General features: G+C 42.1%; 1 protein-coding gene across 4 annotated transcripts in view; it reads right to left on the bottom strand.

The window, feature by feature from the left end:
• The window catches only part of fermt2 (FERM domain containing kindlin 2), a 50597-nt gene that overhangs the window by 19595 nt on the left and 15391 nt on the right, over window positions 1-15611 (bottom strand). For all 4 annotated transcript variants that reach the window (XM_042500495.1, XM_042500497.1, XM_042500498.1 and 1 more), the window contains exons 3-4: window positions 11142-11375; window positions 1501-1629 (exon numbers count right to left, since the gene is read on the bottom strand). In XM_042500495.1, coding sequence (XP_042356429.1) covers window positions 1501-1629; window positions 11142-11375 — 363 coding nt within the window. The remainder of the gene's footprint in view (window positions 1-1500; window positions 1630-11141; window positions 11376-15611) is intronic.

Genomic DNA, 15611 nt, shown 5'->3' with positions numbered 1-15611 from the left:
CATGAAATATATGTGATCTGATGGGGAGGATGCAGGAAGTGTGTTTGAGTGTGTGCACTCACACACGAGAGAGACACACAGGGAGAGTGTGACAGTTAACAGATTTTGCACATTCCTGTTGAAATTCTGTTTCCCTGCAACACCTAATAGTGTGACCACAGTCGCCTGCTGAAAACAAAATGCATCTGTACTGAAGGCATCAGCGTAGCACGCCCTTGAAATGGAATGATGCAACTTTGGGTGTGATCATCATGTGTTGATCATAAAAACTGAGTTTTCCATCACTCATTTTATTTCGACGTACGGGCAAATAAACACAAAGTCTGTGCTGCAAGCATGCCAGAAGGATTACGATTTTCTTGACAGTAGGAATTCTGATGGTTTACCAAGTTCACAGAGATGGTCGGCCCACTCTCCACTCACATGAGAGTGCATATATGCATTTTGAGGAGCCAGCGGACAGACCGGGGGCCGGGGAAGAAGAGACTCGACCCACACAAAGAGTCCCATTCACCCTGTCTCATAGTGTTAGCAGTTTTGCTTCATGCTAACTCTGTGACAGCAGCACAGCCTGTTTTGTTCTGCTCCTCCCTGCTCACATGGTTGTAACTCTCCCATCCCTGGCGGAAGGAGGGAGGAAGGAGGGCCTGTATAACTGCAGTCGTGTAGCCTGGTTTGGGTTTAAAATGGCAGCGTGACCAACTATGTGTGGAATCTCAACCATTCTTCGTCCACCCTGCCAAGGAGCTGGGAGCCAGGGCTGTGGATCCCATGCAGGCCTCAAACTCACACATTCATATTTGGTCACTAGAAGCAGGGGCAGCAATCTGGAGTTATCTTAGTGGTTTTCGAACCACAGACGCAATCAGACTCAAAAAAAAAAAAAAAGGAATGGAGGACGCTCCGTAGCAGCTGGTGGAACATGTTATTCAACCTGCTGCTTGAGGGAAACAAGATTATTACTTTTCAAAATGAAATGCAAAAATAAAACCCCATTTTCCATAATTACTTTTAAGTAGACCTTGAAAAAACTGAGTGCACAGAATAATTTTTGCATGAGCCTTAACCCTTTGAACCCTGAGCAAATTGGTGCAATTTCTAACAAAAAAAAAAAACAGGGGAAAAAAGGCAATGAGCAACTTGGTAAGAAATGTTCCACAAATTGCACTGCGAGAAATGGGTAGATTTATATTTAAAAAAAAACAACTTTCAGGTAATTTCTTGTACTTTTAAAGATTTCTTGCTAATTTTTGAGTAATTTCTTCTTTTGTTGCTCATTGACTTCTTCCTGTTTTTTTTTAAAGACATTTACCAAGGATTTAAGGAGTTAAATACAGTAAGTGCGAAACTTGCACTCTCCTCTTTATTTCAGAAAATATTATAATTCTTTCCTACTAACTTTTACAGTCAGCTGAAACATTTTAGAGCGAACACTGTAACAAATGCTCTGGAGCCATAAATGCTTTATCTCCATGGAAAAGTTACTACCCATGAGCTCACCTGATCCTGGAGTCAGCAGCGGACCCTCCAGCTCCAGATCATCCTCCTCTGCCTCCTCCAACTTTTTCTTCTTCTTCTTGGGATCACGGGGCTTACGCAGTAGCGATAACTCCTCTGGGTGGCGGATATCTGGAGGGAAGGAGAGCAAGAAAAGTTCATTTGATGTCACATAAACAAGGCCTTGCCTCGCAACAAAGCCAAGTCAGGAGACCAATAAGTCCCTAAAAAACATACAGTTTGGGTGTTTTAAACTACAGGCTTCAAATAAACCACATGACCTCTCACAGAGCACACAGACAATGTGGAGAGCCTGTTATGTAGGTGAAAACAGAGATATCAGGGCAACATAAAAGAGACCTGAAATGCTTTTCCCTTTTTTTCTGTCTTATATAGACTGCTACAATGTTGGATGCTCATTTAAGACATGGCCAAGGTTTTTAATAACGAGGTAAAAGTATGTAAAAGTAATCCCTGTGAGCAAATATCTTTGGCTACAAGCTAACGTCATCTTATGACAGATTTGTTGATGTGGTCATTTACTCCAGACACGCTACTGTTTACATTATGTAGCCTGCAATGCTATGTAGCTACATGCTAACGTCATGGTCGCCGATGTTGTTAATTTCTCCCCAATTTCAGATTACATTCCTGCTGAAACATGTCCGGTTGTGAAGATTTTGGTTCAAAAGCATTCATTGGTAATTTTTCAAATTTAAAGCGCCTTCTATGTCTACGTGTGCACAGTGCAGCGGTCAATGGTGATGCAGCGTGCAGATTATGATCACTGTCTGACCTGAAAACCCTGACCAATCCGAGAAGACCGGAAAATTTTGGGAGGGGGGGCTTAAAGAGACAGGTGCTAAAACTGAGAATTTTTAGACAAAGGGTAAATACGGAGTTTCAGCGCAGAAAAAAATACAAACTCGAATCTTAAAATAAAAATAATATGTCTCCTTTAAGTTGAAAAAAGGCTGAGACTGAGGAGATGGGTATGAATTGTAGACAGCTGTGCACACGAGTGGTGGAAAATTGCAAATCCCTTTTCTCAGGGCCCCAACAAATCTTGCTTTAACTGTAATCCCCAACTGAGACGGGGCAGACACAACCTCCATCTCCTTCTTATCCTCCTATCTCCGACCATTCCTCTCACACAATATTCACTTGCTGTGGGCGAGTAACAGGACAGCACAATTTTCACAAAAACACGAAAAAAATCCTTGAAGATACCATAAATGAAACCTCCTCCTAACAGTATGTGAGCCGTATGCAAAGATCACAATCAGACAGTACGACACCACGCTGAATATAATGAGTAAAACAGAGCAGACTCTCTCCCCAGCTTCTCTGCCCACTTTAACTCCCTCCCTCAGACGCGGAGGCCAGGGAACCATCACTCAGCAGCAGCAATGATGTTTTAAGATGGGCTTAGGGATGGTTCTGATGTAGTAGTGAGTCGGCCAGAAAGTGTCAGGACTAGAATAGATGATGCTAGTCTGAAAGCGAGCACATCTGGATCCTCAGCTGGATATGGTTTTTCCTAAGATTCCATATCAATCAATTAAATGAGATGATATTCGAGAGCCTCGTTTTATTATTTCCACTTTGTTTAGTGCAGGACTGTTGAAAAAAAAGGTTCATTTTCTCATTTTCACAAAACTAAATCCCTTTTTCTTTCTCGCTCTCTTTATTTTTTTAAAGATGAAGGATTGGAAAGGTGTTGCAGACTGATTGAAGAGGGTGTTGAAGAAAGCACGAGCAGGAGGGGAGAGAACGTCTTGGCTTGGTGAGAAAGCTTGTTTGGTTTGTGTAACTAAAGCAAAAGCATTCCAGGAGTTTTAAGAACTACCAGATGGGAGCTCTCTGTGTGTCTCTCTCTGCCTCTCTCCTTCTTCGTTCTCGCTCTGCTACAGTGAAGCACAATCGCTGTGCCCTTATACAGCCATGTGAGTAGCAGGCGTGCTGCCGAGCTTTAGCCCCACTGAGCTGCGCGAGGAGGCCAATACACACACTGAAGTGTGCATCGAACTGCGTACGTGGGTAGGATTGTGTCTCTTGGTGAGGCACTGCAGAGGAATGTGGCGTTTTACTACGATGTCACCAATGCCGAGAAACTTAACGATGCATCACTCAAAACTCTACAAAAAAAACAAACAAATCTTGGGCATGGAAAAGGGCAAGAAAACAGATATTTAAGTCTAAATTCCAAGTTGGAAACTTTGAGAGATCCATCTAGCCTGAGTTCGCTGACATAAACACACCTGACGTCACAGCAACATGGCAGCCCACGCATGAACCCTCCACAGAATTACATTTTCATACAATTTTTACTTTATGTATTGTTTGTGTTATGAAACACGCTGTAGGAACATTGTAGCTGTTACTCCATTTTCAACTCTTTTGATTTGTGCTTAATAGAAGTCTTTTCAAGCATGCGGATCTCAGACTGGCTTGTAAAATAATGTGACAATCAGCAACATGAAACTATACCATATGCTTGACTTTTTTGACATCTTGCATCTGTAAGTGTGTAAGGTCTGGTCAAACTGTCCCAAATTCTGTAGCGCTGGACTGCTGGTAAGTGACGTTATATGAGAGTGAGTCTGAGTCACAAACCTATTTAAATGTCCTTCTCTGGAAATAACTAATAATGATTCATGTTGGTGCTTAATGTATATTGTTGGATCACTATTTCTTAATTTATGGGCTTTTTAAGGTAATGCATATAGTATGTACAGATATATATAGAGAGAGAGACTATATCGACTATCATAGTAATGATCGAAGAATTTGGGTCAGCGGTAGTTTTAAGCTGTTGTATGTTATTTGACTAAGCAAAGATGAGCAAGACAGATGACTTGCAATTTACAAATAGCGCTGTGGTAATATATATAGGTCCTGAGTAGATACTTGTAAAGCTGACAGACTTATAACACAGATTTATTTTCTTGTGCAGATGCCATAAGACACATTTAGATGAGAAATCTGGAATAACAACTTAAAATGATCAACTACCGATTTGCAGTAGATTGCAGGATTATCTAAAGGGCACATTTCTACAAAGCAAGACCAACCTCATACACACAAAAACTAAAAATAACATATCTTTTAGGCCTATTCCAGTGGACCCTCACACATTCCTCACACATTTTAACCCTCACATTTTAACTGTGGCTCAAAAGCAAAAAAAAATGGAGACGATCCTCAGCAAACCATTACTCAGTAGAGCAAGAATCCATTTTCTGCGACAGGTTTAGGATCCATTATCAGAGGGGGAAAAAGTTCCTGTAAAAGTGATATTTTAGGTGTCTCTACAGAATTGCCTAGAAATGAGAGGAGTGGGAAATGGGTGGGTGGGATACATAAATTGACAGGTTTTCATTTTTCATCATTCCAATGAAGGGAGTATTGGTTTAGTCGATATGATGGAGGTTTCGTGTCTGCTTAAGTATACATACCATCTAAAATATACAGATAAAGATGGCCAGATCTGGCTAATGGGGGAAAAATCCACTTGTTTTTTTTTTTTTTCTCTGACAGACAAGCACTACATTCAATTTCTGCTGACATATTCAGTTGAGTGTTGAATTGTATGTTTATAGTTATAATTTAAGAATCCCGATCTGGTGGGAAAGGCTGCCCCTACACTCACATACTTGTGGCTGATGTCAGGAGGAGGAGGAAGGGTGAGTGACGGTTAAAGTGCTTACAAAAGCTTGGTTGATTTCCATTAGCAGAAATGACACCTTAGACAATAAGACCTCGATCTTCCATCCTGTAGACATGTGGCAGTAACCAGGCCGGGAGCCAGAGGAAAGGCTGACTGAGAGCCAGCTGGGCCTGAAAGATCTACTCCTTGGAACACATGATTCACTGCAGTGAGTAAGGCCAGCCGAAGAAATCACAAACACCGTCACAGTCTAATTTTACAGCGCTAAAGTTTACCGTACAAACAGTTTGAGACCCTACATGGACAAAAAAATTAAACAGGAGTGATTTCACCTTCTGTTTTCCCCCCTGCATACCTCTTAATGTTATGAAGAGTTAGTCATTGGACTGAGAGGCTGACTGATCAATACTCGAGAACTGTAAATCAAGCATATGTTTCAGGAAAGACAAAATAAATCCTGGGGTAAATGATGATTCACACCGAGTGTCGAGTCTGACGGGAAACAGACAATAATAAGAATGTACACGAGGTAGATGTTTTAAGATTTAAGAATCAAGCTGATGACGAGTACATTGAAGTTATTTTTGGCATCTAGAGTGCGTAGCTATGACTCAGACGACATCCACACTTGTAAGTTTCATTTTTAAAATACATAATTATTACTGCATTTACGCCTAGCATCCACACTACCCTGGCGTTTAGGACCCCCTAAAACGGAGACCTTTAAAAAAGCTGTTGACATCATTTTAGTTTGAAAACTCTGGGGATGTGTTTTATTCTGAACGGGTTGAAACGGAGACTTTTCAAAATAATAACAAAGCACACTGATTGGGTCTTATGAGTCACAACGTGTCAAGACAAAATATCCTTTTGTGATTTCATTCTTCTTGCTTGAGTACTCCTTTTTCATTTCCATGACTTCCTCTTGTGGTAATGCTTTACAGTGTCACCATGGTTGCTTTGCAATGGCTACAAATCGATTTTTTCTACCGTCCCGACTGCCTTATACTCGCATCATTTCCACCTCACCATTGGTCCAACTGCAGACAAGACAACCTGCTTCCTGTTTACATCAGCACGTGCATGCCCAGTGTGTGTGAACGGTCATGTGATACGGGTTCTCAGGCATGTGAGTGTGGATGGAGATTATTTTTGAAATAGTACAATGTACAGAGTTCATTTTCATTTTAAAATGAAACGTATTAGTGTGGATGTGACCTTAGTATTATCATATGAGGCACACAAATAGATACAGATCACAATTGATTGACCTCAGCTGCTTAGTGTCAAAGATTTGGCTAAAATGTGCACAATAAGGATAAATATTCACTTTCATTTAGGGGTTGGAACTCAGGACAAACTGCACTCATCCTGTTTTGTGATAACAGTGCATTTCGATAACTGTAGGTTGAGTTTTTTTTTCACTTTTTAAACGATGCCACAGCTGATTTCTCTGTTCACATCGAATCAATTTCGAAAGTATTTAAGTCTTTCTACTGCAAAGACAGCCTAGTTACTTTTAAAAGACCTACTTTCCAGCAGTGAGGCTCAGATATTCTCTTCATCTATAAGACAGGCAGCTAAAAAGGTGCGAAAAGGCAGCTCAAAAAGGATAATAACGCTCTTTAATTTAGGGGTTGGAGCTGAGGCCAAACCGCACTCCTGCTGTGTTGTGACAACACTGACCAGCTCACTCGGGCCAGTTCAGCAGACCACAGGTTGATGTGCCATAAATCTGCCGGACCGAAACGATGAAGCAACAGTCCCACACAAATCTGAAAAGCTTTCTGGAGGACAAAGACCAAACCCTTCATTGCAATACACCCCCTCAACTGTCAACACCATCCTTCAAACTCCTCCTGTGCGATATTGACAAACATCCTCTCAGGATGTTTCCTGCCTGCTCAGCTGTTTCTCTAATTATTTATTTGACTCGCTGTAACGTTTCAATGCTGACAAAAGCCAAAAGTTGCAATACTGCTGCTGACCCTTGAATATTCCAGAGAATACTAATGTATTGTCTCAGTTCTCCCACACATGGCTGCAAAGAAGTGCTTACTAAAAACCGCAGCGCTTAAGTGGAGCAGCCTGACTCTTGTTACCCGGAAGAGGTGCTTTGCTGAGAGAAGCAGCCTCATTTTTGTCCCACCTCAGGCCCCCAGGTCCACAGTCATGTGTTAGTCAGTAGTGGAGAGAGTATATTTTGTGTGCTGGCTCACAGGAAGAGTAAAACAGTCGAGGGAGGAGGTGTATGAGTGTATTTAATGTGCTGGAAATGAGTCCAGGCTGTCTAGACAGGACAAGCTCATGTCTGACTGCGACTCTTCATTGGGGAAAATTAACCTCTACAAAACTCAGAGGAGCCATTCATTTGGTTCGTTACTACAGACCTGACTTTTTGCATTTAATGCAGCATTTCAGAGCTGAAATTTCTACCATCTTATAGGTTTTAAAACATCTTGCCGAAGGACTACAGTTGAAAATTAGATGATGCTAACACAGGTGCATTAATAGAAATGTTGATTAATGTATGTTGTCTTTATAAATAAAATAAATGAAATATTAAATCACTCAGTTAGTTAACGGAATATAGTCTTTTTCTTATATTCTACCAATCACCAAATAATTTATCTAATAAAAAGGCCAAATATTCTTTGGTTCCAGCTTCTCAAATGTTAAGAGTTGCTGCTTTTCTCTGTTCTTTCTGATTATAAACTTCATGTCTTTCTATTTTTAACTGTTGTTGGGAAAAACCTGCCAACCTCCAGAAAATTGTGACAGGCATTTTTCTTTTTTTTCCTGATATTAAAAAAACACTCAGTAGCTTAATTGATAAGCAAAAGAATAATCTGTTGCAGCCCTACAGCATTCCCACACTATAACACATTATAGCTGAGACATTATTAACAAGGTTTTTACAGTTTACTAAAACTAAACTGGAAAAAACCTGACTTAAATAAAAGAAAAATATACAGGAAATGTCTTTAGTATTAGTCTTTGCAAATTTGGTCAGGTTTGCCAACAAGCACGAGGAGGAATTGGTGCATGTGTTTATTGAGTTTGTGAATCGACCCCGAGTCATGTAGGCAGCACAAAGTATTGTGTGTATGGTAAAAACTGAACCTCTTGACTGTTGCCCTTCACGAATACCTCTCATATTAGAATAATCAAAAAAATAAAACTGAAACAAGTAAGTACTAAGCCAAAATGAGGAAACCCCTCAGACTGAAACTAAACTTAATTTAAAACAAAAATGAAAAACCAAATAAAAATAATGCAAAATGCACTACACTGCAATGTCTCTGATTCTTAAGACTTCAAACAGCGCACAGACTTGGGTTCGGAAAATTCTCAGAATTGTTGACAGAGTTCAAAAATGTTATCTCGCAACTTAAAGTGGAAATTCCCTGATGCAGTGTAGCACAGGATGTGAGAGCTGCCAAATGTAATCAGAGGTCAAAACAGGAGTGAAACTGAGTGATTTTCGTGAATTTCAGTGCATGAACTTTTTGCTGAGTCCTCTGGGTTCCCATCCAGCCCAGATGGACTGTGTCTGTGTCAGGACACAGCTGCCATGGGAGAAGAGAACAGCGGTGATAATTGGTTTTATACTTTTGACTTGGAGTGTTATGCTGATTTTCTATGCTTTTCCCACTGTATGGGACACTCACTGCCAGAGTTTTGAGTTGTGCTAGAGAAACTGTATCATGATATTACAAAGTTACAGTCCGAATAATAGTTTCACAGCGTAGTTACATTCTTAAACCGTACAATGTAACAACAACAATAAACTATGGAGAGTTGGGGAATAAAAACAACCAAATACTACACTGGAGGACTGAACTGCCTTGGAACAGGAAATAGCTTCTGTGTGACCAACTGACTGGATACGCCACAGCAAAAAAAACCTGGAAATAAATTAGTATGGGAAAAAGAACTTGGGCCAGAGGTGAGTTCACAGTACTGAAAACAAAAAAAAAAAATCTCCATCGACTTTTTTTTTTATCTTCTAGTATCCCTGCCCCTCCCGTTCTGCTGTCTGGAGCGAAGGCCAGTTGGACAGGCCTCGTCTCTTCCTGTCCCATCTGATTCTCTGTGCTGTGCAGCTTAAAGGGAGTCAGCAGAAAATATACACAGGAAATTGTAAAACTCAAAGTTGCCCGGATAAGAAAAAATAAAATGCTTCCAGGCCAGATCAGCTGTAAGTCAGCTGTCATACCCGCAGTTACAGTTAAGTACTTTTCAAACGCCCATTAGCATAAGTTCTGCTTTTCTGAAGCAATAATGCACAGTGATACGACAACAGTAGAAGCCTGTCACACTGAGGGGCCCTTTACAGCCACCGTACAACATCTTGCAACATCCTGGCACGCGCCATGTCAGCCAAAAGCAGTTTGTCCGAATTCCTACAAAGCTGAAATAAGATTTATTACAGAAGCAGAGGACACATTCCTAACAAGGCCTGAAAGGCTACAGGACTCTTTCTCCCCCGTCTCCTCGCCTCTGCTCTCAAAAACAGCCCCTTGTATATTTACATTAAATAAAGTGTGCTATTTGTTCTTTTCATTTCACAGAACTGCGTCTTATGACTCCGCAGCCTGCTGAAAAAATAAAAAGCTCCATTCCTACCAAACTGAAAACGAGGTCGAGTGCTACCTGTAAAAGCCAATAAAAACAGGAGAGCTGCTACTGGAGCTTCTGATCCTGTCTGCTGAACACAGTCCAGTGACAAAGACACAACAGGTGTGCTGTGACCCTGTCTGATGGAAGCATTTTTATCGGTGGAGGTTCTCCAAACCTGCAAACCCCACTGGAGACAGTGACTCAGAGGCAGGGCCAAGAGGTGAGGTCTGAGCCAAGGAAAAGTGGGCGTTAGTGGGTCAGAGGTCACTGAGGTGACCTCTGACACGTCTATGAAAGGACACAGTGGTGCCATGGATGATGGACATCGATAGTGTGCGTGTGCGTGTGTGTGTGTGTGTGTGTGTGTGTGTGACCCTTGGGTACTGCTTACACCATGGGGGACAGTTAAATTGGGACATGATATTAGCAGGGCTGAGTACTGAACTCTGATTCTTTTATGCAGTGGTAGAATTTAACTGAGTGTATTTACTCAAGTACTGTATCTATGTACAAATTTAAGATTCTTGTAGTTTATTTGAGTATTTACTTTTCATGGCACTTTGTACTTTTAACTTTATGACATTTATCTGACCCCTTAAGTTACTTATTATGTTAGAAATTAAGATTTTTTTATTAAAAACATGAGAAGAGTTAATAAAATATGATGTTATGTTATATATATCAGTTGGCCAACTAACAGCAAAGTAATTGCCATTTGAGTCTTTCACAACAACAAAAAAAAACCTACTACTCGCCTTGAGGAATCTGAATTGACTGAAGGGTAACCAACTGCTGATTCGAATCTTCAACTTTCATGGGGCAGCCATACCAGTACAGAAATATATTTAACAACCTCCAGTCCAGAGTTATTCACAGGACATGAATTTGTTCTTTTTGGTGTGTGCCTGCATTATAAGCCTGGACAGATTGATAATCTCTGTTTACTAAACATTACTGTGAGACCGATGGAGCCCAGGTTCCAAGGACACGACTCCAGAGCGAGCAGAAAACTACCAGTCAGAGACGTGAGTCCAGCATGCAGAGCTCAGTGTATTTAATAAACACCTCAAATTGCCAGGGATAAAAACAAAGTGAGAGGAAGGACATGATCAGCTAAGTCTGATGTAGAACATTTCCAGAACTGTTCCAGAAATAGTCTTACAGGGAGATGTTTTTGGTTCAGCTCGGTGGCCACAGACTGGACCACTACTCTACGCTCACTGCCGTGACTCTTTGCCAATCAGTCACACCTCGTTGCGCACTTGCTTTATGACCATTTTCCACATCTAGACTAAAATTAAGGACGCTGCTTCGCCTGCTGTCTTGTAAATGAGTCAGTCGTTCCACTTACTGAAAGTTTTGCAGATGTCGGACACAGCCTTGAAGACGCGGTCCGAGAAGTTGACCTTGACCTTCATGTGCTTCATGTTGGGCAGCTGGAGGCGCAGCAGCTTGTGCTGCGGCGTGAAGAGCAGCCTGGCGTCGGCTTGGATGCCGTACTTGTCCAACGTCCAGTGGGTTTTCAGCAGCCATGTCTTCTTCTTCTCCCACCACAAAGCGTGGTCTGACCAGTCCTTCTTCACATCTAAGGAGAGGAGGGAAAAAGTGGAGTGGATGAGTTTTATAAACTGCAAAAATGCAAAAGAAAACACAGCAAAAGACTGGCTGCTTGTATTTTTACTAGGGGTGGGAACACCATGGTAACTCATGATACGATACGGTCAACATACTTGGCCCAGGATAACATTTCTGTAACGATGCTGTGATGCCGATTATCTGCGATAATCGACATTTGCAAGACAATTCATCTACGATACATCGCAATATCTGCGACTAAAGAGGAAAAAATACCCCTCAAAAGACAAAAAGCATTAATTAAGCAATTATTCCCTGCATTGAGGTGTCAGTTTAACAAATAACAAATTTTAGTGCCAGTGTATTGATCACGTCTCCAAAAAAAGTCTTGTGATACATCACAGTATCAATATTTTGTCTCACCCCTAGCTTTTTACTAAAATCTTTTGGGGTGAAGATATTATTGGCTAAAGGAAAGTGTAACTAGAGCACCCAGTCTGTATCCACCACACTGTACTGACCTCACCTCACCAAATAAGTCCCTCCAGGGCACAGGGTCACATTTAGGGTGAAGGGTTTGTGGATGGGCACAGGAAAGGTTTGCACGGGGGGGTGAAGTCAAAGTGAGAGGGAGGAGACGGCTGAGTGTGTGAAAGACGTGGCTGTGTGTGTGTGTGTGAGACACTGTGGGGATATCAGGTTCATACCTCCCTCTTTGTTCAAAAGTCATACTGTGATCCCTCTAAAACAGACACAAGCCACCCAAAACCCCGCATAGCTCCCAGGTTTTCACTCCGCAGGGGCTCAGAAACAATGAGGACGGACCTGCGGCCTCACGGTGTGTGCCTCACTTCAAGGGGAAGGTGAAAACTGTGAGGATTTAAGGGAACTCAAAGCAGCTGTTTCTGCAGATCACCTTACTCTGGTTTCTGTATCAGCAGCACCGACCCCGTCTGGGCTGAAGTTTTGAAGTGTTACGTTGCAAATCAAGGCAAAAAGGTAAAAGTAAAAAAAAAAAAGGCAGCATCTTCCACACTCAAAGAGAGAGTGAGAGTTCCTTTGCATCCATTTCTCAACTTCATGGGATGCAGTCATAACATACAGCAGACCAGCTAGCTCATGGACTTGCTTTTCTTCACTCAGTTCACTTCAGGAGAGTTAAAAATATCCATCTGCTGTACCAAATGCTGTACATAATGTTACTTTGTGTAATGGCCTTAGCAGTCTGTGATAGCTGAGAAGGAGAGAATAGGCCCATAGTCCGCTGTAGCCTATTATACTTTCAGATGTCCCCCCTGAGCAGTGATGTCATTACTCCGGCATTACTCCAGGAAGGCACTTCCCAAAGCGGTGTCTCATTTCCTCCACCCACATACCCCTTCATCGCTTCTCCAGCCTGTCCTCTGTCTCACTCTGCGTCTCTCTCTCTCTCTCCTCTGCATCCAAGCACAGACATCAGTTTGCTCAGTCATCCTTTAATCAAAGCAGCCGATCTGAGCTGTTTTAGCTCGTACACTGCTGTGTCAGCAGGAGTGTTTAAAAGCATGTACCCTGATTAAGATTAAGAGGTTATCATATCGCAGCATCATGGCCAGACAATAGAAATACCAAAAACGCTTTAAAAAAAAACGTACTTCACAGCTATATCTCTCAATGAAATTCTTAAACCAGTAAATTTGGGGCATTTTCCCTTGATAAATTATAAGTAATATTATTTCAGTCAACTAACAGATTAATTGATTAATTCCTTGAGCAGTATCTTACGGATAAGTTTAAAAGAAATAACCCAAATATCCACACTTTAGGTCCAGAAATCACTGCATTTAGTGCAAAAACACGCTGAACCTCGCTGTGGTTAAAATCAGGCAAAAGCTGCACTTAGACCTTCAAAAAGAAACACCACTCTACTTTGTATTCAAGGCTGGTGGCACATTATATAAACGTGGCATATACACATTAAGTCTACTCATTACACGAGGAAGGACACAGCAACTAATGGACAAACTGGAGCCATAATAGACTACTGTTACTTTAGGAAACATGGTGAGCAAACAGCAGTTAAGAGGACACACCTCAGACTTTTTAACATCATAACCCAACACTGAGTGCTGCACATTGCTTTTGTTCATTCTGAAAGGAAAATAACAATGTTTAAAGATGGAGGGAACGATCTTAAAAGTTGCCCTACGTTGGCCTCCTCCATCTGTCAAACATCTTGGTGTCATGGTAACCTAAACCTTGAGTGGCCCTCTGTTTCCATGTGCTGCTATTGTTTTCCCTGACCTTAACTTTACATAGGGGCTTCCATATGCATTGTTGACACTCTCCCGCTGATCCCGTCTAAAAGCTGAATGAATGGGATTAGCGGGTGAAATCGGCTGCTCAGAACCAGGAAACAAGACTGCTGTGATGTGAGTAAAGCAAACTGGGATGAGGAAGAGATTACACTGGTGATTAAGATGGGAAGGGACGTTTTGAAGGAAGAGTGGCCACCAGCATCTCAATGCATTTGTCATTGTGGAGACTGGGAGGAGTTGTTTGTCAAGCTGTTGGGTTTTGTGCTGTTTACAGCGGGGATAAACACTTCAGAGAAAACATTCCAAGCTTTCTTCCTGAGACCCTGTGTGAGTTACTCTGGCAGCGCGGGGGTCTAGCTGTCATCGCCCCATTCTGACGCCTCAGCTGTGCACGACACAACTTCATTGCAACCATCAGAGAAACGGCTCCCTTAAGTGCACTGCAGCTATTAAAGGCTGATATAATGAGAGGGAGTAAAGGAGAGGAAAATTGAAAATAGACCTGAATGTATTTTCATAACTCTGCTCGCAGTTTTTCCTCTTACAACCTTGTAATTTCTGGTGTCTGGGAGCGACGCAGAACAGCTAGCATTAACGTTTGGCACTCACGTCTTCGCCACAGACCACGTCCTATATGCTCAGCATGCATGACCACCATACAGTCTGTGGCAAAGCATGAATGCACGTCTCTGCTGGTCCAGTTACCCTCAACACGCTCTCAATGGCCCCTGCTCCGCCGTTTCCTCGTCACCGCCCACTGCCAAAACCTTAATGGACATAGCCTTTCCTTCTGCTCGCTTGTGTCATTACGCAGTGGTTCGATGTGTTGTGATTGGACGGAGGCAGCTCGCGTAGGCGTCCATTGGGCCCTTTCAGCAACAAGGTGGTAACTCAATCCACACAGAGGGAGGGAGAGAGGGCCAATGGCATCTCCAAGCTAAAAATACAGCCTGCCAAAGCCTGACGTAATGCAGCAGCAAGAGAAGCGGGGGCCTAAGTAATTGGGTGCATTAAATGTGGACCCACAGCCTCTCAGTAGAGTGATATGTGTGCATGTATGTGTGCGTGTGCACACAAAGCGAGCTTGAAAGACAAGGGGAGGGGAAACAGAATGGGAAAACCATGTTTTATGACCTCTGCAGGATGTGAAAGATGATACAGAGATTGTTTGTGTGCTCGTTTGGGGATTTGTGGAGGGGAGGGTGTTCTTATCCATCCATTAACTACATTAGCTGTGTGTGTTTTTGTGTGTGTCCTTTAACAAGATAAATTAATCCATAAATTCTGTCAAACTGGGTTCTTTTCATTCACCACCATCACCACCACCACAGGTCTCGATCAAGACCACTTCCTCTGCTTTGAGCACCAGATACCACAGCGAGAAATACTGCTTTGGATTCATGCAGAACAGTCTGCAAAACGATTAAGCAAAAAGGCAAATAGCATGCAGTGAAATTGTATTTTAAATGTTGCATAGCAGGCACAAAAATACCCTGTTCACATTATTTAAAATACAGGACGCTTAATTGTCCCTTCTTCCCATCACTCCTCTTTGCTTTCTCCATCCCTCCCCTCCTACTCAGAGTATCTGCTGTGTTTACATTAGGAGGCAGCTATGTTTATGGAGGTCTGTCTGTGAGGGGGAGGGGACGACAGAGGAGAGGATGAGACAGAAGGAAGACGGGAAAGGGCATAAAGAGGAGACATGAGGAGGATGAGCACAGGGCAGGGGAGCAGATTTAAGTGAGGACAATAATCTGAGACAGAGCAAGCAAGTGTGAGGAAGAGGAAAGTCAGACTTAGAGTTTACATGCCATAATATTTAACATGTAAAGAGCATCGCTGATTTTAACGCATAAAATTGAAAACCTAGCCTTTATGCTCAGGACAGACAGACAGCATGCATCTACTTGTTGCTTAAACACTTGTGCAAGCACAGATTTGGTAAC

Source organism: Plectropomus leopardus, chromosome 14 (genome assembly GCF_008729295.1).
Source record: "Plectropomus leopardus isolate mb chromosome 14, YSFRI_Pleo_2.0, whole genome shotgun sequence".
In the NCBI taxonomy this organism is placed as follows: Eukaryota; Metazoa; Chordata; class Actinopteri; order Perciformes; family Serranidae; genus Plectropomus; species Plectropomus leopardus.
Note: the sequence above shows the minus strand (reverse complement) of the source record. Positions and strands in the feature narration are given on the sequence as shown.